Source organism: Bufo gargarizans, chromosome 2 (genome assembly GCF_014858855.1).
Source record: "Bufo gargarizans isolate SCDJY-AF-19 chromosome 2, ASM1485885v1, whole genome shotgun sequence".
NCBI lineage: Eukaryota > Metazoa > Chordata > Amphibia > Anura > Bufonidae > Bufo > Bufo gargarizans.
This window is the reverse complement of record NC_058081.1, coordinates 78,389,540-78,412,983: the sequence shown is the minus strand read 5'-3', so window position 1 is coordinate 78,412,983 and position 23,444 is coordinate 78,389,540. Positions and strand designations below refer to the sequence as shown.

Genomic DNA, 23,444 nt, shown 5'->3' with positions numbered 1-23,444 from the left:
GGCTTCCTCCGAAACGCCCTATGCACTCGTTCTATAATGATGTCCTCTGTGTAGGAGTCTCCCAGGATAGAGCAAAAAATTTGTAGGACTGTCGGATGTAGTGTCGTTGGCGCAACCGACTCTGGAAGACCTTTGAGTCTCAGATTATTTCTGCAGCTTCTATTTTCTTGGTCTTCTATGGCATCGAAGGCCGCATTGAGGTAGTTTTGGCAGGATGTCATTTTAGACGTGATAGTCACATATAGCTGCGTGCGACATCTCAAGTTGTTCCACTCTGGCCCCAATATGTTTCATATCTTGCTTAATATCATGTAAGTCTTTGGAGAGGGGATCCAGAGCTTTTGCAAGCGCGTTGTCCAAGGGGACATCCAAGTCACTATCAGACTCATATCAGCTTGGGCTCTAGGAGGAGCGACTTTGGATAGTGTAGCCATCTTCTGAGAAGGTTGATTAGTATTCTTTTTTTGTCTCTCTGTGTGAGAAGGCAGATTTTGCGGAATTATTGGGATCTTTGGAAGGAGCGTTCCCTATTTTCACCATTTTATCTCAAAGTAAGTTAAAGAGGCGTTGGGTCTCTTAAGAACCTTTTAAAGAATCACATCTAGATTCTGTAAGCAAGTAGATGAGAAAAAATTGTAGCAGAAAGACGCCACAGAGAAATTAAAAATGGTGTAACTCTGGAGTATTAGCAGCAGATTGGTTAATAATACATTCCAGAAAAATTGGAGCTCTGCTCCTGCAGTTGGTGTGGGGGGTTGTAAGTGAGATTTGGTCTTCGCGCCCTGAATGAGCTTCAGACAGGGAAGCGCCATTGAAAACGGCATATAGAGGTTGGTGACTTACTATTGCCTGAGCAGTCCAGATACCCTGATTCTCTCCAACTCCGGCGCTGGGACTTCAGCCCACTAATCTCTTATTACAGGGACAGCAAAAATAGCGGGCAGCGATGTTGTCTGTGACTGCAGTGGTGGAGAGCCGACCACATGGAAGTTCTCCAGGTGGTTCAAACCGACGGGTGCCTGGGTTCTCAACAAAATCCGAGTCCGGACGTATTTGGTCGGCTAATCTCTCCCACTCTTGCAGCTTTTAATGTCGCTCAGTAAGGGACCGAAGTCCAGCTGGCAGCACGTCGGGTTATCGGAAGTCTCTGAGTGGATGGAGCAGGCACTTATGCCTCACAGACCAAGGTTTCTTCAGATAGATCCTCAGCCGTGAGAGGCCCAGTAAAGGTAAGAGCGCTTAGTAAATAAGGCTGAGAAGATGTTACCGGTCGAGGAACTTGAGTATGTGGTGATGCGAAAGAGATTATGGCCGATATCACACGTGAATTCTGGTCTCGGCAAGATGGCGAGACAGACAGGTCCCGCAGAGTTTCCACTGGCAGTCCCGACAAGGTTAGTATGACTAGACCACCTCAGGAGTAAACCGATCGATTTACCAGCAAACTTGCTCAGTACTTTAGGTCGCTGCCTGTGTGAGCTCTAGGCCCAAACTGTAACTCCAGCCTTGGTGGATCAATTTACCTGATATCAGGTTCAAACTGTAGCTTAAAAGATAAATGGTTGGCGCCAAGGTTTTTGGTGGCCACCCGTGCTCTGTGATTGTATGGATGACAGTGGATTTCATTCCCCAGTCAGAGCACTGTACAAACCATCCGTTCTCCAGGACTTCCGGTCATGCCCCCCTCTATTTCAGATTTTTTCTGATGTAGTCTCTGAAAGTGGAGACCAGGAGTTACCTCCACATCGGGTGTATGATTGCCCCGTCAACCTTGTTCCCGGAGCAAAGTTGCCCAAATCTTGGTTGTATAATCTTTCTGAACCTGAAAGAGCAGCCATGCAAGAATATATCACCTAAAGTTTTGCTAAAGGTCATATTAGACCATCCAAATCCCCAGTGGCTACAAGGTTCTTCTTTGTTAAGAAAAAGGACTGAACTCTTAGGCCATGTTTGAACTTCCGTGAGCTTAATTGCATTACTGTCCGTGATCCTTACCCCCTTCCTTTGATCCCGGATTTGTTCAATCAGATTGTCGGTGCCAAGGTGGGCAGGTTTGTTGTGGTGTATCTGGATGATATTCTAATTTATTCTCCTGACATGGAGACGCATCAGGATCACGTGAGACAAGTGTTACAGATCCTAAGAGAGAATAAACTGTATGCTAAGATGGAGAAGTGTGCATTTGCAGTTCCGGAAGTGCAATTCCTGGGTTACCTACTCTCATCTTCAGGTTTTCGTATGGATCCTGAAAAGGTCCGTGCTGTGTTGAACTGGGATTGACCTGAAAATCTGAAAGCGCTGATGCGATTTTTGGGGTTTACAAACTACTACCATAAATTTATTTTGAACTACTCGACAGTTGTTAAACCTTTAACGGACATGACTAGGAAAGGTTTGGATATCTCAGTCTGGTCTGATGAGGCATTACAAGCCTTTTCAGCTGTGAAGGAATATTTTTCTTCTAGTCCTATACTGGTGCAACTGGATGTGTCACAGCCATTTATTGTGGAAGTTGATGCATCAGAGGTAGGGGTAGGAGCAGTCTTGTCGCAGGGTCCTTCACCTAGTAAATGGCGCCAATGTGCTTTCCTCTCGAAAAAGCTCTCAACTGCTGAAAAAAATTATGACGTATGTAATAGAGAGTTGCTGGCCATTAAGTTGGCTTTTGAGGATTAGTGTCATTGATTAGAAGGAGCGATTCATCCCATTACGGTAATTGCCGATCAAAAAATCTGGCTTACCTGGAGTCGGCTAAATTCCTGAACCCAAGGCAGGCCAGATGGTCGTTGTTTTTACCAGATTTAACCTATCGCCCTGGGGTTAGGAACGTCAAGGCGGATGCTTTGTCGCGTAGCTTTCCTGGGGGGGGGGGGGGGGGTGATTCGGAAAATCCTTGTCCGAAATGGGCTGAAGGGGTGGTAATACCCGCCCTTTATTCCGACCTTGAGGCAGAGGTGTTGGAGGCCCAGGGAGATGCACCAGATTCCTGTCCTCCGGGAAGGTTGTTTGTTTCTGCTGAATTATGGCACAAGGTGTTCAAGGAACATCACTGTACAGTTCTTACAGAACATCCTCGGAGCAGACCCACAGTCGATCTAATTTCTTGTAGATTCTACTGGCTGGGGTTGCGTAAATGTGTTGAGGGTTGTGTGTCAGCTTGTGGTACTTGTGCACGTGCTAAGGTGACACATACTCGGCCTTCAGGATCTCTACTTTCGTTGTCCATCCCGTCCCGACCTTGGACTCATATATTCATGGACTTTATCACAGATTTGCCGAATTCCTCAGGAAAAACTGATTCTGGTGGTTGTTGATCGCTTCAGCAAGATGTCGCACTTTATAGCATTATCAGGTCTACCTAATGCTAAAACACTTGCACAAGGGTTTGTCAATAACATTGTGAAGCTACATGGTATTACCTCTGATGTGGTGTCTGATAAGGGGACTCAGTTTGTTTCCAGATTCTGGAAGGCGTTCTGTACTCGCCTGGGGGTACAATTGTTCTTCTCTTCGGCCTTTCATCCTCAGTCGAACAGACAGACTGAGCGCACTAACCAGAATCTGGAGACTTATTTGAGATGTTTTGTCTCAGAGAATCAGGAGGAGTGGTCTTTATTTTTGTCTTTGGCCGAGTTTGCAATAAATAACCGTAGGCAGGAGTCCATTGATAAGTCACAGTTTTTTGGGGCATATGAGTTCCATCCACAGTTTGGCACATTCTCTGGTACTGAGACTTCTAGTATACCTGAAGAGGAAAGATTTTCCTTCTTCTTTGTCATCTATTTGGCGGAAAATTCTAAATAATTTGAAAAAAATGGGCAAGTATAAACGTATGGCTGACAAGAGACGTATGAGTGGTCCAGACCTGAGAGTAGGTGATTCTGTGTGGCTGTCCACAAGAAACATTAAGTTGAAGGTACCTTGTTGGAAGTTGGGTCCAAGGTTTATTGGCCCATATAAGATCTCGGCCATTATTAACCAAGTAGCCTTTTGTCTTGAACTTCCGCAGGCTTTAAAAATGTATAATGTTTTCCACAAATCATTGTTGAAGAGATATGTTGAACCTGCTGAACTGTCCTCCTTGCATCCCACTCCTGTCATGGTGGACGGTAATCTTGAATTTCAGATCGCCAGGATAGTGGACTCATGAATTCTCCGTAGATCCCTTCAGTATCTCGTTCACTGGAAGGGTTACAGTCTAGAGGAGAGAATGTGGGTTCCAGCGACCGACATAAATGCTGGTCGCCTTGTGAGAGCCTTTCACAGGGCTTACCCAGATAAGGTCGGTCCTGGGTGTCCGGAGGTCACCCGTGGGGGGGGGGGGGTAGAAGATCTGAGAGACTGGCTGCACATGAGGTTATCTGACAGCCTCTCGATTTTCACTTGTTGCAGTGTTGTTGTTGGTAATGACCACACCTCTTGTTTCAGGTCATTACTGCTCCTCTATTTAGTCTGGACTCACACTTCTTACCATGCAGTTGATATTATCTGCCTGGAGTTCGAAGAGCTGGTGTGTGGTTCTCATATGAGTTCCTGCTCATCCATTTTCTATTGAAGATAAGTGTACTTCTCTTTGTATTTTGTTGTTCCCCTCTGCTCGTTGTTTACTAGGCCTCAAGGAGACGCTGGATCGTTCATCTGGGAAGAAACCAGTAGTCTCAGACCCTGTCACTACTCCTAGAGATATTCAGGGTTACTAGGGCCTAGGTTTACGGTGTAGGAATATTCCCACCTTCAGGGTCTATTCATACTGACAGGAGTCAGGGCTAGGTGGTTACCATTTTCCTTTCCCTAGTCTTTAAGGCCTAGTTTCTGATCATTTTCCTTCTGTTGTCTTTCTGGTGTTCCTCCCCTCCCCTTACTCTGTTACCTTTTCTATGTAGTAAGCTCGGTTCTGTTTCTGTATCTATATAGTAAGCTTGGTTCTGTTACTGTATCTATGCAGTAAGCTTGGTTCTGGTACCATATCTGTGTAGTAAGCTTGATTCCTGTATCTATGCAGTCAGCTTAGTTTTGGCACTGTATCTATGCAGTAAGCTTAGTTTTGTTACTGTATCTATGAAGTAAGCTTGGTTCTCTTACTGTATCTATGTAGTAAGCTTGGTTTTGTTACTGTATCTATGTAGTAAGCTTGGTTCTCTTACTGTAACTATGCAGTAAACTTGGGTCTGTTACCTTATCTATGTAATAAGCTTGGTTTTGGTACCATAATAGTTCCGTTACCATATCTGTGTAGTATGCTTGCTCTGGTACTGTATCTAGGTTATGACACTGTATCTAGGCATAAGATCATTTTAAAAACTTTATATAAAAATATAGAATGTTTGGGGGCTACGCACGTCATACAGCCCAGTTCCCATGGTATTATTAAAGGGGTTATCCAAGTTATTTTTTTGTTCTTTCTATGTTCCTAACCAAGCAAATGTAACAGCTTTCCAATTAACTCACTTTATCTCCAGTGGCTGGTTTCTCAGATTTGACTGAGGGTCACATGACCTGTGATGTCAGCTTCTCTCCCTGCTCTGATAAAGTTCGTTTACAAGCCTGTGCTGGCCACGCCCCCCTTCACTGCCGTCTGCTCTCTCTCTTCTAAGATTCTTAACCCCTTCAGCTGCACATACTGGCTAGCTGCAGCCGTGACAATTCTGGGCACAGGATCTGACAGACTAGAGTGAGCATTGCACAAGAAGGTAGGGGGAAGATCCTGTGTGTATTAGCAGTGTCATTGTACAGCTGGGACTTACAAGTTGCTGTTTATTCTCCCAGCACTCAGGGCAGCTCTTGTATCCACTCCCTTAGCAGTGTAATTATACAGCTTGGACTTGTAGTCCTACACATACAACATGCTGCTGAGTCTCCCACTCAGGGCAGCACTTGTATTCACTTCCGTAGCAGAGCAGGATGAGATTGTTTGTTTTTATTGCATGTAAACAAAGGGCCAGAAAAGAACCAGGGAAATTAGGAAATATTTTTTTTTTTTTGCATAAAACTTGCTTAGCTTAGTTATATATTGCTGCACATCAGATTTTCAGTGCTATATATTTTTTTCTTTTATAACTCGGACAACCCCTTTAAAGAACTCCCGTAAAAGAAAATGTAATGTCTGACTTGTTAGAAAGGTACATGATTAGAGTTGAGCGCGGTGACGTCACCGCAGGTCCTGCTGAATGAAGGCAAAAGGACCTTCTATCTTCATTCAGCAGGACCTGCGGTGATGTCACTGTGCTCACCACATGGTGAGCGCAGTGACGTAACTGCAAATCGTTTTGCAGGTCTTGAAGAAAAGAAGATACCGGCTGCTCGATCAAGTGGATGAGGTGAGTTTTTTTTTTTTTTTAACCCCTCAATAGACATTTTATTTAGCATTCTATTTTAAGAATGCTATTATTTTCCATTATAACCATGTTCAACCCTGTACATGATGCAATCTGTAGTGAATGTAATCTTCTTATCAGTGACTGTATTTCTGAGGTACACCTCCCTTATGCTTCTTACTTGTGTCATGTGACCAGCAATCAGACTCTCCAAATAACATAGCTTCTTATGTGTGGACAGGAAGTCAGTTTCTGTATGTATCCCTATGGGAGCCTCAATGTCAGTCTCACAGGAATGAATAGAGAAATAACTGACTTCCTGTCCTGTGTCAGTTGGAAATCAGAGTGTTGGTCAGATGACACAGCTAAGGATCAGAAGGGAGGTTATAACTCACAAATACAGTCACTGATGAGAAGATAACATTCACTACAGATTTTATCATGTACCTTTCTAGCAGGTCAGATGATAAATTCACCATGTAATTCACCTTTTTCCTGTCTCTGGCAAAACTGGAACCTCACAAATAACATGTTTTGTTTATGCAATTTTCTGTTAAAGTTTTTTTTTTTTTGATTTATCCTCTGGCTAGGTCATCAGTATCTGATCAGTGGGGGTACGACACCCAGGACCCCTGCTGATCAGTTGTTTGAGAAGGCATGGGCACTCATAGTTGCACCACGGCCTCCTCTCTCCCACCAGGCACAGTGCTGTACATTGTATAGCGGCTGTGCTTAGTATCACAGATCAGTCCAATTAACTTCAATGGGGCTGAGTTGCGCCTAGGCCATGTGACCGATGTACGTGATATCACATAGCCTAGAGAAAGCCGTGAGAAGGACGTGGCTCTACTGCAAGCGCTGGTGCCTTCTCAAACAGCTGATTGGTGAGGGTCCTGGGTGTTGTACTTCAACCGATCAAATACTGATGACCTAGCCAAAGTAAAAAATTTCTCGGAAAACCCATTTAATTCAGTGTTAATCACTTAGGGTCCTTTTACATGATAAGAGCATGTCGATTGGTGCGTGTTAAGTCCTGTATACATGCAGCAGCCATTGGACTATGTTCATTCGATGCCGTACAGTTTTCATTTGTTGGGAGCACATACTGTACATTTTCTACATGGGGCATTGTTTTGTGGACAAATGGTGATTTTTGGTGCCACATGATTGACCTCACCATGAAGTGCCAGCGACCCTGGCCAAGAAACCTTAGCAGGCACAAAGGTTCCTCTGCCAGTATTGGGACCTAGAAGCTTCAAGTTGCGCTTCTAATGAGTAGTCAATGAAAGAATGGTCGCATCTCTTGTCTACATCTCCCAGTTCTTTTAGACTGATGAAATATGACTCATGAAGCCTTTAGAAAATAAAATTGGTGATATCTAGCAAGACAAACAATATTAAGCAAAAGAGAACTTTCATTGAAAATAATTATATTTTTTTGTATAAAAATCTTTATCCATCTGTTAAAAAAATCATATGTCTTACAACATTGATACAATGACTGATTAGTTCTTAAGAATACAATGTTAGCTTGACATTATTTTTGTACAAAGTTGGTAAAAAAAAAAAAAATCACATTTTTGGACATTTCATGTTTGCACATTCCCTAAAATATAGGTTTTTATTCACAGCTTGGATACCTACAGTTTTCCTTTCTCTTTTTAAATTAACTTATACAAATAGTTCACAGGATTTTAGCTTGTTTTATCTATATTCAAACCTTCACAGTTTGAGTATTCTTTCCCTTGTTTATTCTGCTCCCTGTCTACTTACACACTTTTTGCCTGTTCTGCAACTTTTTGTAAATTCATTTTCTTTGTCACATTTATCAGGCCCTTCTTCCATCTTTATACCTACTTGTACTTTACTCTTATCCATTTTTTTTTTCACATTTCACTTTTCCATTACCTTCTTTCCACTGTCCCTTACGTTGTAACAAGAAGGACTACTGCAAAGGGTTAATTATTGCCAAATGTTATTGAATTAAATGTTGTGCTTTGTTATGTTTATTTACTTAATAGCAATGCATATGGCCACCAAACAGTAAACAAATTGGCACACTGTTTAGGTTACCAGGGTGATGAACCTAGTCCGCACTATATGTGCAAGCTCCTGAGAGCTAAGTCCAGAGAACCTATTTCTCTGAGACTAAAGCTGTCAAAAATGTTGCTTTATTACCAGAGAACACCTGAGAGAAAGAGACCAGTCATTTTAGACAGTCCAGAACCATCCAGGCTGTGCAAGCTTCAGACAGCAAGGTATTTGCTTGTTTATAGCAGAAGGGCTTTGCTGATGTTGAAATTATTGCCTCTGGCACCTACCACACTTTAGTATGGACTGGCCATCTATATCTAAGGCTTCTGCACCCCTCAGCCGGGGAACTGCAGAAGGAGTTAGTAAGAACAGTATAGCATGCCTGTGGTTACCTTGGGAAAATAGTAAAATGTTTGGAGTCAGACTCGGGGAGTACTACATGTACAATCATTGCTGCTGCCTCTATACTGCTATTGAGATAAGACTGTACTTTGATGTGCTTTGGAATTGTTCCCTTGCTACTATATGTACTACTACTCCTATCATCCATTCACTAAAGAGTCTGTTATCTGTTGCAATCAACCGGCCTAGTTATTGACTCTAGCACCCATAGCCCAAACCATGCACCATCAAGGGCACCCCCAACTACTAGCAAGCAGGAGCCCTAAGAAAGGGTGCACCTTCTAGTCAGTCCCTGCCCCTTGGGACAGCCATAGGGGGAGATTGCCAATATGAAATGTAATGCCACCCTCAGAGCCACAACTACTACCACTGTCATCTTCCACACACTCCCCTGTTAGTTGCTGCAGTAGCAGTCACACCCTTTGCCCTGGTGCCATAGGTGGCCTAAAGACCTGTCTGCTGCATAAGATAAGACTAGTAATATATGGTACATGGTAGGTAGGAAACTTTAACAGGTTTTGCATCGGGGCCCAGGAGATTTATCGGACGCCTTTGTTTGTGTTATTCCGCATTTTCACTTCTCCCTGACTTTTCTTCATGCCACCCAGTAGATGTCTACCTGTTATATTTCTATTCCTTTCTCTGGCCTTCTTTCTTCTTATTATTTGCTTTCCTTTTCTAATTTCTGTCTATTACCTACCTCTTACTCACTATCAGACTTTTTTTCTGCCTTTCACTTTCTTCTCTCTGACTTTCTATTTATCACATACTTTACCTGTCAATTCACCTTATTTCTCTTCCCGAGTCATTCCCACTATGTCTACATTCATTAACCCAGATTTTTACATTTATTTACCAATGTTCACCGCATCCATGGACAAGAAGCACTTCAGTTGAAATGATTTTTAATTTTGTTTGATTGCTCACCTTCTGAATTCAGTCCTGTTGCTCACTTGTCACATACTCCATCCAGTTCTCACCCTTGGTTAAGTCTCATGCACACAACGCATGTTGGCCCATAATAGGATGGACAATACAAAAAGTGCCATGGGGCATACCGCATTTTTTTGACTCTGTGAAAACATATAATGTATGGCCCTATCGAAATGCATTGCCACCATGTATTCTGGATCTGTGTGATACGGATCTCAGATATTGTCATGTGCGTATCCATAGGACCACATTCACTGCGCATATGCCGAAAGAGTTTCCTTTCATCATAAATCACACCAATATGTTTGTACTGTAGGGAACATCATGACACTGTTCTGTAAAGAGACCACCTGGTATGCGCTTTGGCTTTTTTTTTACTATGGGATCGTAAGGACGACATACCGCTGTCTGCCTATATATTGCAGCTTTCCATCCAAAGTACATATCAAAAAATCTCCTCAATATATACCTTTGATGGAAAGCTCAAATGAAGTGTGAACATAGCCTTTTACAAAAAATTCCAGTGTTCTACAACATCAAGTAAGATTGGTTGCCACAATGTCATCCAGATAGCCACCATTACTTTGGATGTTACACTGTAAGATCATGCTGTTTGACTGGTAGGGAAGGAAAGCGGGTAGATGGTAAGACAGTCTTTCACATGGACACAATCACGAAAACTGTCCTCATGTCCCATAAGATAGCAACAAAGATCAGCTACCATCGTTGGCAAGCAGATGACTTTCTCCGAGTCCTTGGGTTACAATGATTCTTTGACGGCACAATGGGCAGGTATTTTTCTGTCCTCTGATTTTTAGAACACATTCTTTGCAGAAGGAGCTGTGTCTGCAAGGTAGAAGCAAAGTGTCCGCCATTCTGTCCTGACAAATCACACAGAGAGGCTCCTCTTCTGTAAACAGTTTTAACTCTGTCACTTTTGTTCTTAGGTCCAGTTTTATCGACATTTCCAAAAATTGTTCAGAACTAGGAGGCTGAAAAGCTTTAATCTTTGTCACAGATGCTCCAGAGTAATCTGAACCCAAATTTTGAGGCTCTGTAGGTAAAATAAGAAAAAATGAGGTTGGTATTCAACTAGTCAGGTCATTTTCTGTTATGTTAAGCATAGAAATATAGACAGGAACATGACATATGCAACAGACCTGTTATGATATTGGGCAGACTAGTATATTGGGCAGACTAGATGGGCCAAATGGTTCTTATCTGCCGACACATTCTATGTTTCTATGATCTGTGTTCAAATCCCCCCTATTGACTTATAATGAAAACCTTGAAACCTCCATCAGGAAATCAAAACCAGAGGCAGAATAACTAGTCTATGGTGCCAGTGGCATACTGCCAATATATGCAGACCACGCATCTGCTATTGGGCCACCGAGCGCAAGGAAGGCCCCACCCACTTTACTTCTGGGGCCCTGCTTGCTTCCCCTATGCTCAGTCAGCGCCCTGGAGTGGGGAATTTCCCAACTTAGGAGTCCCTGCTCTGACTCCATATATGGAGCACCAGATCATTGATGTCCATTAGGAAAAGGCTGCTGGAGACTGGGGGACCTCAAATGGAGTGACCTGCACTTTCTCCATACCTGAATCCCATTGAAAACCTATGGTATCAGATGAGTCACCGTGTAGAGGCTCTGTACACCAGAACCTGAGGGCCGCCCTTCGAGAAGAGTGGGATGCCATGCCTCAGCTGACAATAATTCAACTTGTTAGACTATAATTGATGCCCACCACTGGTGTTGGCTTTTGTTTCAATAAATTGTTTGAGATGAGGAAAACAAAATCATTGCTGCTTCTACTTAAATGCCCTACTTTCATGATATAATATCACTGTAGCGTAAACTTTTTACTTTTTCTATAAATTTCACCCGGAAGCCAAATATCCCTAACTTTTTGTGAGTAGTGTATATGGGATTGCAATTGATTTCAGGAGATGGAGGTGGTATGCTAAATTCTTCTTTGTTGTACTGTTCTGTTTTTTTTATACATGACTTATGAGTGAATTTCATGATGCATAATCATAATTAAGGTTAAAATAGACTGGCTTAATCTAAATTATTTCTTGATGTATACGATAGACCATGAGCACTACAGGTGACACTGGAGGACAGAAGTGTAAATCTCCTTTATGTAGTTGCTTTTAGTAATTTCTTTAACTTCTACTAAGAATATGCCCACAAAGCCCCCTCCGTCATAATTTATGTTGTCACAAAGTCTTTGTTAGAAGGAAGGGTAAAGTCACTTGCTATGTGGGTGGAATAATTGCCTATATTGTTGGGTTTGAGCTTATGGCTGAACTCCTGATGCTTGGTTATGTAAGTTGAGTTTATGCTATTAATTGTTATTGCTTAAATGAAAGCTTTAATAAAGAAAGCAGTGGACATTATCGCCCATCCAGCAAAGTGTCAAGTGGTTATTTTATCATATTTGTCTGGGAGTTCAAGGCTATGATTGTATTATGTTGTATAATCCCACGTTGTATATGGCTAATAATAGGTTGTCACCGTACACTGTATAGCGGCAGTTTCTGACATGTCATTGATAAAATATCATCTTGGGAGAACTTAAAGTTTTTTTTTTAAATGTATAACCTATCATTAGGACAGAAAAACTTTTAGTAGTGTGCATGCTGGGTACTGCAACTTTGTCCCATTTACTTCTTTGGAGAAAGAGGGAATTGTTGCCTCATGCTCTTATTAGGCCCAGAAAGCTTCAAAACTAACAGATCTACAGAAAGAGAAGGGGAGAAAGAGTGGAAGACAAAGGAGAACTTAGAATTTGCATGGCCAAGCATGGGAGTCAGCAAGGTAACATGCTAATACAGCCATTCAGGCTTCGCTGCAGTGAAGGACACTATTAAGACACCCATTACACTTGGACATGTCCTAGCCAGACGTGCCTTCAAAAACCTTGTATCCCACAGCGGACACTTCAGCCACCATACTACCATTACCATGCCATTATACAGAGAGAGACTTTAGCAAGGTAGTGTACAAAGAGGGGCATAACTTCCACCCTTGCCCAAATTTATACAAAACCATCTGGGAAAGAATTGCACTGTATACAGTTGGCACTATATCTGCTAAAATTGGATATACTACAACTCCCATTTTGCACTACACTAAAGACAGGCATTCATTCTTTTACCACTGGCTTGGTTTTCCGACTACTACATCATAAGCAGGCCATTGCACTTTAAAGCCACTGTGATTGACTATGAAAACCAGAGCCACTAGCACTCCTATCCTGAAGCTCCTCCTGGGTCTCTCCATTACTGCTTGGTAGGGGTCTATGCATCTGTACCCCAACAACCCCAGTATCATATAAGTCTCAACGATATGCCATAGTTGTATAAGTTACATATACTAAGAGCTATACAATAACTATATACATGGTAGTAGTCCGCTAACCATTAGACTATGGTTCAATTACTATTTGACTAGAGGGACAAAACTGGACAGGACCAATTCTAGTGTCCAGAGCAACATAGTATTGGAGGTCCAAACACCATGATCTGGTAGATGTTGTGATACATTTTTACTTTAACTATTTCATATGCAGTAAGTGCATGAAGGAGTATGTAGGGTATGGTAAGCATTTGTGTGTGCACATATGTAGTGAGTTTGTCCTGAATACATGTATTTGATGAGTATGTATGTGTGCTCACATGTAGCTAGGGTGTGGCCACATGTGTTTACATGCTTTTATATAGGGAGTGTATGAGTTTATTTACCGGTACTACATACATGTGTGGGTGGCTGTGATTTTGGCACTAGGGCTTATTGTTATTCGTTGTCTGGACCTCTTAGTAGTGAACGGAAAGAAGAGCTAGCTGTTAGCAGTTCATATAATAGTATTAGAAGGTATGGCTGGCTTTTTTTTGTCTAAAGTGTATGTGACACATCTGAAATCAATCCTCAATGAGCAATCCATACTGGACCAGTAGAACCAGTCAGGAGAGCAATATTTTCAATTGTAATTATAGAGAGGCTCTGATTGTTCCGACATACCTAATGTATGGTCTCATAAGTAACTGCCATACAGTATAGCCTACAGTTGGCTTCTGCTGACAGGATGGAGGAGCTGGATTAGGAGTTGTAAAACAGGAAAAGGGTGTGATACCCTGGACATGACATACAAGATTTATGGAAAACTGCAGCTAATTTCTCATTTGATTGAACGCCACCGATAAATTAATTTTTTACATTGATAAAAGTAAACTAACCTGTATCGCCAGTACAACAACATGGAAAATACAGCTGCTGCTTTGCATCTAAAAAATACAAGATTTTCCAGAAATGTTTTTTAAAATGGAAAATCTCTTACTACTATTATAAATGAAGTGATATGATTACAGGTATGCTGGTTGATAATATAGACCACTCACCCAGAAGCTGTAAAGCCTTGGTTTGACCATAGACGTCTATCATGATCCAGAGTGGTGTCTTCTTTGGTAAACCAGAGAACAACAGCTTTGGCTTTAAAAATCCCCTCTTCTTAAAAAGTACTTGACCTTTGTGGTTTACCCAGAAGCAAATTTCCTCTCCCTCCATGCACAGATGCTCTGGAATCCCCATACCCCAGAAATCAGGACTATCGGTAAGATAAGGACAGGCAAATGGCGGTAGAGAGGTAGAGTCAATGTTGCTGGGGTTCATAGAGGTAAAGCCAATTCGTAGAGCTCCATGCCATCGCTCCTCAACTTCCAGAATTCTTATCCAGACTTTCTCTCTTGGAAGAAGAGGACGACTTGAGAAGATAATTCCATCTTGGAAGCTGTAGCCTCTTTTAGCCCGATGAAGGCAACTGCCTAGGTGGATATTACTGCCCTTGGCAAGGGGATGAAAAGATAGAGCTAAAGATGGAAGCAAGAACATGAGTCAATAAATGTAATAGTTGTAGTTATTTCTAGTGCATAATACCCCCCAAATTTAAGACCCTCAACACTGTGTTTAGAAAATGGAGCTGGATTATGTGGTGTCAATGATTTACCAGATGTGATTCAGGTTATAAAACATGATGTATTGATATCACGCTATAACAGGTACACCCACGTTAAAAAAATACTCCGACCTCGGTCCACACCATTCCTGGCAATATATAAATCTTCTGTAGCTTTTCATAGTTCTGTAGTATGAGCAAGGGACCATAAACCTTGCACTTTACCCTTGTCCTATAAAAAAACTGAATTATGTGCTATATAATAGTAAAATGGGTCATGTACCAGAGACAAAGGTAGAGAGACCATCACAGGGGAGATTTATCAAAACTGTGCTAAGGAAAACTAATGTTGTTGCCCATAGCAACCAATCAGATTTATCCTTTCAATTTTCAAAAGGAGCTCTGAAAATGAAAGGTGGAACCTGATTGGTTGCTATGGGCAACTAAGTTGGTGATCCTTTGCCCCAGTTTTGATAAACTTCCTTCAGTGTCTTTTTATGTACCACATACATGTCAACGTTATATGTCACCAAAGGACAAAATAGAGTAGAAATGCCAAAAGAAGAAAGATAGATATGAGATAGATAGATAGATATATAGATAGATATTACATAGATAGATAGATATTACATAGATAGATGCGAGATAGGTAGATATTAGATAGATAGATAGATAGATAGATAGATATGAGATAGATAGATAGATATATAGACAGATATTAGATAGATAGATATTAGATAGATAGATATGAGATAGATAGATAGATATATAGACAGATATTAGATAGATAGATAATAGATAGATAGATAGATAGATAGATAGATATGAGATAGATAGATAGATAGATAGGAGACCTTGGATCAAGATCGTATATACTGGTATACACATTTTCATTCTTTTGAATGGAATGCATCCTTTTTCCAGTTATATTGATAGATAAATAGATATAGAATAGATAGATAATAGGATAGATAGATAATAGGTATTAGATAGATAGATAGATAGATAGATAGATGTCCCAGCCCTTTTATACATATCATGGCAAAGTAAGGGTGTGTTCACATGGGGTATTTTGCCCGTGCAGAACTTGAACCAGGAAAAAACAGATCCTTTCTTGCCATGGTTTGGAAAATAAACTATGCTGCATGAATGGCAGAGGGTTCACACATGGTTGTTGGCGTGGCCTCCACACACAAATGCACATACAAAAAAACGTTCTTTCTGGACGAGGCCTAACATCTAACACCCTATGGAGTATAATCAGCACATGTAGATGTATTTCATCTTCAATGCCAGCAATGCATTGTGACATAGCCCAATATAACTCCGACTCTTTCCACATGCAGATGGTATTGTACAGATTTAGCAAAATCTATCTTGACACACAGCATCAAATATACCGGTGTCAATTTAAAGGGACACTTTTAGTGTCCCAATTAGCATATTTAGGTATATATACGTCAGTACAGCTAAGTGAATATTGTTGAGCTGGGCGCATTTTGTGATGAAACGCCGCCCCTTGGGCAGATTGGTGACCGGACAAGCAGGTTATATAACTTTATATTTCGGTATTTATAAGGTGGACAGGGGGGATACTTAGATCATTTTAATAGACTTTATAAGACCTGTACTGACGTATATATACCTAAATATGCTAATTGGGCCTGTCAGTGTCCCTTTAAAGTTTGCGGCAACAGTGTATTTAACGTTTGCTGCCTCTGTAGATAAATCACATCTGCTCAAACACAAAGGCGCACAAATTCCCATGTCCAGCGAGTCCATTATCTATGTAGACATCCTTTGTAGACTGGGGCCTATTGTAGCGCACTGTATACTAGGTATCCATGCTGCCTTGTCCTGCAGCAAAGGTCTCCAGGATAGTCACCTCAAACATAGCCTCTGTTCAATACACGCACTGCACTAAACGCGGGATCTAAGAGCTTAGAGTCTCCCTGGACACTCTGTTTAGTTGGCACCAGGTCGACTGCCGGATATTGTGCGAGTTGGAAACTACAAGAGGAAATATAAACTGAATGAAGTCCGATCAAACCATGTGATTGGCTGCTGTGATACCTTCCTCGCTGCCGCCTTCGCCAGTCGCTGCCAACAATATAACTAAGAAATAAGTAGGCAGCACTGGTGCCAGCTTCTAGAAATCAGACAATTGCCATTATGTGTTATTTACTAAGACCATTCACTGGAGGTAAATTGAAATAATCGCATATTTATGGTTTTGCATTTTTATATCTACAGTGTGTATAACAGTTCCCCCATTTTACTCTATCTAACGTTATATCCGGAACCAGGAGGCAGGTGCTGCTTATCTGAGTAATATACTAATTGCGTGGGTTAATTATTAACTGCGTGTCCCGAGATTAGAGAATTACACTGGGCAGTGTTGGGCAATGAGAACGAAACCGCAGAACCATCAGTCATTCCTACTTCTTTTCTGGGGTGTTGTGCAACACTGATTACTACTGCCAATTGTTGGGGTTTCGCAACCATGAGCCTGTTCTACCATTCCATCTCCTCCAGCCTGCTGAATTGTTTATGACACTTCTAATTACAAGCTTACATGGTGTTACTATATATATGTACACCTCTTTTATTCATTGATGCAATGAATATTACTAGTGTGTCATTTTTTGCATTTCAGGGACATGCTAACTAGAACTGATCACAGTCTGGTAGATTTCTACAGAAACGGACATTCGATCAGAGATCTGCAGGTTATTGGACCCTCTGAGCAGGGGTGCACCTAGCCTTTCTGCTGCCGGAGGCGCAAACTGAAACGGCGCCCCCCCATGCCAATTTCTTAGCCTAACCCCTTTGCCACAGTGAAAGCTCTCATTGCCCATGGCTGCTTCCGCTGCCCCCCTCTTGCCTCTACCTGGCGCTGCCTGAGGCGTTCGCCTCACCTGGCCTCATTGGTGGTGCACCCCTGCATTACAGACATCTCCTTTGGTACATGCTAATTACAAGCCAAGGTCCACACCGATGTTTGTAAGTCCTTATTGTTGGTTACAATGTATGTAAAAAAAAAACAGCGCCTCTATATGTGGCTCCTAGGGGACCTTATCTTGACAAAAATGTCTGTGGATAATGCATTTTAATGTTGCAGGTTGCCTAGAGTCAAGCTAGGTGAGGGACTAGCTGTGATGGCTAACCTCCAGCAATCCAGCTGTGGTAAAACTATGACTCCCAAGATGCACACTTGCTTGGCTGTTCTCAGAACTCCATAGAAATGAATGGAGCATGCTGGGAGTCATAGTTTCACCACAGCTGGAGGGCCAGAGGTTAGCCATCACAGGTACTGTCACTAGGGAGTCTTGCTGCTGGGATCCTCCATGTTCAGAGGGATCCTAGAGATGCCTATACACATTCAATAACTGCCGGCTGATAGTTATCTCTCCCAAAACCTTCTTGGCTTCCCTTTACACATTCATGTTTGGCCGAGACAGTGGAGAAAGCTGTTCCCAGACACTTTTGGAGGCGACTTATCCCCCGGGAGAACAAAAGGATCAGGTGAAAATATTCATTTCACCCGACCCTTGTCTCCCCCAAACATCATCTGTCGGGGGAGAGTTGGGGGCTCCCCACACACATTAGTGCATCAGCCAAACCCACCGCTCTTGGCAAGTTTGGCCAACAAAAGACTACTTGTATGGCCAGCTTTTTTCTATTGAGGAGCTATCCTCAGGATAGGTCATCAATATCAGATTGGGGGGGGGGGGGGGGGGTCTGACTCCTGGCCAGGGCCGTCTTTAATATTGATTGGACCCTGGGCAAAAATTTAGTTGGGCCCCCTGGATCCCGCCTTCCCACACCTTAGCAGGCAATCACGCCCTCCACCACAACACACACACAAAAAATCCACACATCTGGTAGAGTCCAGTGAATGACTGTAAATACTTCCAGTTCTGAAGACTCCAGCGGCCCAGGATCAGTGCTCTTGGCAGCTGGGCACCGTTCTGCAGGAAGGAGACCAGGGCTCGGCTCACGCTAGTGTTACAGTGCACCCCAGCACCCCACAGTATGCAGTATAGCACCCTATAGTATAGAGCACCACACAGTACCCCACAGTATATTGTAGAGCAGTATAGCAGCCCACAGTATACAGCACCCCACAGTATAGCACCTCTCCGTATACAGCACCCCAAACTATACACGATACAGCCCCCCCACACTATACAGTACAGCAGTATAGCACCTCACACTATACAGTACCCCACAGTATATAGTAGAGCAGTATAGCAGCCCACAGTATACAACACCTCACAGTATAGCACCTCACCGTATACAGCACCCCAAACTATACATAATACAGCCCCCCACACTATACAGTACAGCAGTAAAGCACTCCACACTATACAGCACCCACAGTATACAGTATACAGACCCCCACAGTATACAGTACAGCAGTATAGCACTCCACACTATACAGGCCCCCCACACTATACAGGCCCCCCACACTATACAGGCCCCCCACAGTATACAGGCCCCCCCACAGTATACAGGCCCCCACAGTATACAGGCCTCCACACAGTATACAGCCCCCACACAGTATACAGCCCCCACACAGTATACAGGCCCCCCACACTATACAAGCGGCCCCACAGTATACAGACCCCCCACACTATACAGGCCCCTCCCCCACAGTATACAGGCCCCCCCACAGTATACAGGGCCCCCCACAGTATACAGGCCCCCACACAGTATACAGGCCCCCACACAGTATACAGGCCCCCCACACAGTATACAGACCCCCACACAGTATACAGGCCCCCACACAGTATACAGGCCCCCCACACAGTATACAGACCCCCACACAGTATACAGACCCCCACACAGTATACAGACCCCCACACAGTATACAGGCCACCCACAGTATACAGGCCCCGACAGTATACAGGCCCCGACAGTATACAGGCCCCCACACAGTATACAGCACCCCACTATACAGTAGTTTACAGTATATTAACATAACAGCCCCTTTCACCTTTTTCTGATGTAATCTTCACACAAAAAAGCTCCACAGTTAACTTCTGCAACACTCCTGGTAGGACCTGTGATGACCTCATAGCCATGTGACCAGTAATATTGCTAGGTTACTGGTCACATGGTGATAATGTAATCTAAGGTCCTAGATCACATTCACAGCTCTAACACAGTACAATGCCTGGACTCAGTGCCGGCAGGCATGGCATGGCAGCACCCCCTGTGTAGCTGACAGCCTGACACCCGGGGCAGTGGCTATCAGGGTTCAAGAGGCAGCTGCCTTGGGCCCCCCAGGAGCAACTGGGCCCGGGGCAGCTGCCCCTTTTGCCCCTTGGTAAAGACGGCCCTGCTCCTGGCACCCCCATCGATCAGCTGTTTGAAGGGAAAGCAGCGCTCCTACAAGAGATGCCTTCTCTGCTCTGTTTACCTGCTCGCCACAGCAATTGCAGTGGTGAGCAGTGTAATTACAAGTATGGCGCCCCCATTCACTTCTATGGGACGGCTGCGATCTGTTCAAGTAAATAAGACAGAGTCGTCCCATAGGAGTGAATGGGGATGCCATACTTGTAATTACACTGATTGCCGCTGCAGGCAACGCTCATATGAGCGCTGCAGTCTCTTCAAACAGCTGATGGACCCCGCCGATCTGATATTGATGACCTATCCTGAGGACACGTCATCAATAGAAAAAATTGGACAACCCCTTTAAGGGCTAATAAAAGTACCTCCAAATATAAAGAGCAAATATATATATATATTGCAGTTACAAGATTCATAAGATAAGAATAGAGCAGATAGGCCTCTTGTTTTTTTTTTTTTTGCACCATTACCATTTAAACCTTGCCATAGCTCTTTGCTCAGGCTATTGGAGGGGGGTTCGGATGAGGGGTTCCCCACTCTACAACTCCCCTGGAACTCAGCTAATAGAGAACATTCCTGGATGGGCGGCCCCCACATGTATGATGTTCCTTAAGGCTGGGTTCAGACCTGAGCGATTTACAGCGCGTTCCTAGGCGCTGTAAAACGCTCAACAGGCAAGAACCAATGATTCCCTATGGGAATGGTTCTCACCTGAGCGTTTTACAGCGCTGTAAAACGCCCGACGCCCCAAGAAGTACAGGAGCTTCTTTGGGGCATCTTGTTGCGCGTTCCCGTACATAGACTTCCGGGAACGCGCGACAATGGGCGTTCGCATACTACCGGAGCCGAGTATGTGAGACGCCGGAGAATCGCGCATACACAGCGCTCAGGTCTGTACGCTCAGGTCTAAACCGGCTGTTAGGGATAATGAGGTTTCATGATAAGACATTTACTTTAAGAATACCTGTCACGCAGACCTGGATTGTATGAAAATGTGTACCATACCATGTATTTCAAAGCAAAAATGGGGACTACTACAAATCCTGCTTACCTTGGAAAGAGCATGCAGGGAAAGCAGCTGCCAGGAATTGTTCATACCTGTTAGGGTGCCTGCACACGATCTGGATTACGTGCTGTTTTTCCACGCAGATTCTTGTGCTAAAAAACTGCAACGTAAAACCGTGCCAGCTAAGTGTATGAAATCCACAGCATGTCATTTGTTGCTGCGCTTTTTTCTGCGGATTTCACCCTTTTCAATGGAAGGATGAAGCCTGCGGAAAATCTGCATACAAGCTGCGCAAAAAACGCAATTATGTTTTGCGGAAACACACAGAAATGTGCATGGAAATTTGTGCACATTTCTCTGCACCCTAAAATGTTTGATCCAACATGTCTGCTTCTCTATCCCCTTATATTTGCTATGTGTACACAGTCCATTATGCAAATAAAAAGTAACCAGGATGAGTCTGGTCTTTTACCATAGCCTTGGATCTAATCAATGTACTTGAGAAGAATGCATGTCCGTGCATGTCCACATCTGGACCAAGTGTAGTTCCACTGAACCAAACTTCAATCACCCTTGAACCTTACAGGCATCTAGGTTCGGTTCTGTAGAAAGGCAGGGTTTGGTATATCGTGGACATAATACAGATGCTAAAATGCCGCAATATTATGACCACATGACAATGCCCTCAATGGCAGCACAACCATGGCTGAAGAACAAAGCCACTGCAAAAGGAGAAGACAAGGCCAGATACCAGTGACACTGTCCGGTCATTCTTTTTATTTCTAAATCACAAATGCTAAGAATTTATTACTGATTCTATGAGGACACTTACAGAAGGAGTTACCCTGTCTCAGGCAGGCTTCGTAACACTCACCTTGAGCTGCTGAGCTGCAGGTTAGCCCCATGATTTAGAATGAAGAAATGACTACACAGAGACATGTGGCCTTGTGTTTATATCCAGACTAGTGGGCTGGTTTAGGGCTGGGACATTCCCCGACAACACCCTCTTTCCTTTCTCTTTTCTTTTCTCATAAATGGACGGAAAGTCCCAGATGAGGAAATGTAGAAGAAAGAGTTTTCATGTGACCAGGAGCCTGCTTGTCATTACAGAGAGACTGTGAAAGGGGCAGGAGAATACTACTGAGATCTACTGAAGCATACGGGCTGAAGGCACACGAGTTTTGTGTATGTGTGTTTATATACTGTATGTACTCATATGAGAATCTATCTATCATCTATCTACCTGTCTATCCAGGGATGCCTAACCTGCGGCACTCCAGCTGTTGCAAAACTACAACTCCCAGCATGCCTGGACAGACTGCAGGTATTAAGGGATGCTGGGAGGTGTAGACTGTCTATCTAAATTTTTTTTTTATCCTAAAACAGGATTAGGTGGCATCTCATTATCACATGCAGGATTAGAATGACAGATTATATATATACAGGGAGTGCAGAATTATTAGGTAAATTGTATTTTTGAGGATTAATTTTATTATTGAACAACAACCATGTTCTCAATGAACCCAAAAAACTCATTAATATCAAAGCTGAATATTTTTGGAAGTCGTTTTTAGTTTGTTTTTAGTTTTAGCTATTTTAGGGGGATATCTGTGTGTGCAGGTGACTATTACTGTGCATAATTATTAGGCAACTTAACAAAAAACAAATATATACCCATTTCAATTATTTATTTTTACCAGTGAAACCAATATAACATCTCAACATTCACAAATATACATTTATGACATTCAAAAACAAAACAAAAACAAATCAGTGACCAATATAGCCACCTTTCTTTGCAAGGACACTCAAAAGCCTGCCATCCATGGATTCTGTCAGTGTTTTGATCTGTTCACCATCAACATTGCGTGCAGCAGCAACCACAGCCTCCCAGACACTGTTCAGAGAGGTGTACTGTTTTCCCTCCTTGTAAATCTCACATTTGATGATGGACCACAGGTTCTCAATGGGGTTCAGATCAGGTGAACAAGGAGGCCATGTCATTAGATTTTCTTCTTTTATACCCTTTCTTGCCAGCCACGCTGTGGAGTACTTGGACGCGTGTGATGGAGCATTGTCCTGCATGAAAATCATGTTTTTCTTACCTTGCAGACTTCTTCCTGTACCACTGCTTGAAGAAGGTGTCTTCCAGAAACTGGCAGTAGGACTGGGAGATGAGTTTCACTCCATCCTCAACCCAAAAAGGCCCCACAAGCTCATCTTTGATGATACCAGCCCAAACCAGTACTCCACCTCCACCTTGCTGGCGTCTGAGTCGGACTGGAGCTCTCTGCCCTTTACCAATCCAGCCACGGGCCCATCCATCTGGCCCATCAAGACTCATTCTCATTTCATCAGTCCATAAAACCTTAGAAAAATCAGTCTTGAGATATTTCTTGGCCCAGTCTTGATGTTTCAGCTTGTGTGTCTTGTTCAGT

General features: G+C 43.0%; 1 protein-coding gene across 2 annotated transcripts; it reads right to left on the bottom strand.

The window, feature by feature from the left end:
* Positions 1-7,733: 7,733 nt before the first annotated feature.
* On the bottom strand, positions 7,734-21,933 carry NEURL3 (neuralized E3 ubiquitin protein ligase 3). 2 transcript variants are annotated; one of them, XM_044283094.1, is made up of 4 exons: positions 21,881-21,933; positions 14,089-14,556; positions 13,927-13,974; positions 7,734-10,737 (listed from the first exon to the last, which is right to left on the bottom strand). In XM_044283094.1, the coding sequence occupies exons 1-4, from the start codon at positions 21,909-21,911 to the stop codon at positions 10,397-10,399; spliced, it is 888 nt and encodes a 295-aa protein (XP_044139029.1). In that variant the 5' UTR covers positions 21,912-21,933; the 3' UTR covers positions 7,734-10,396. The 2 variants fall into 2 exon arrangements, with proteins under 2 accessions (XP_044139029.1, XP_044139031.1); XM_044283096.1 differs by lacking the exon at positions 13,927-13,974.
* Positions 21,934-23,444: the final 1,511 nt, after the last annotated feature.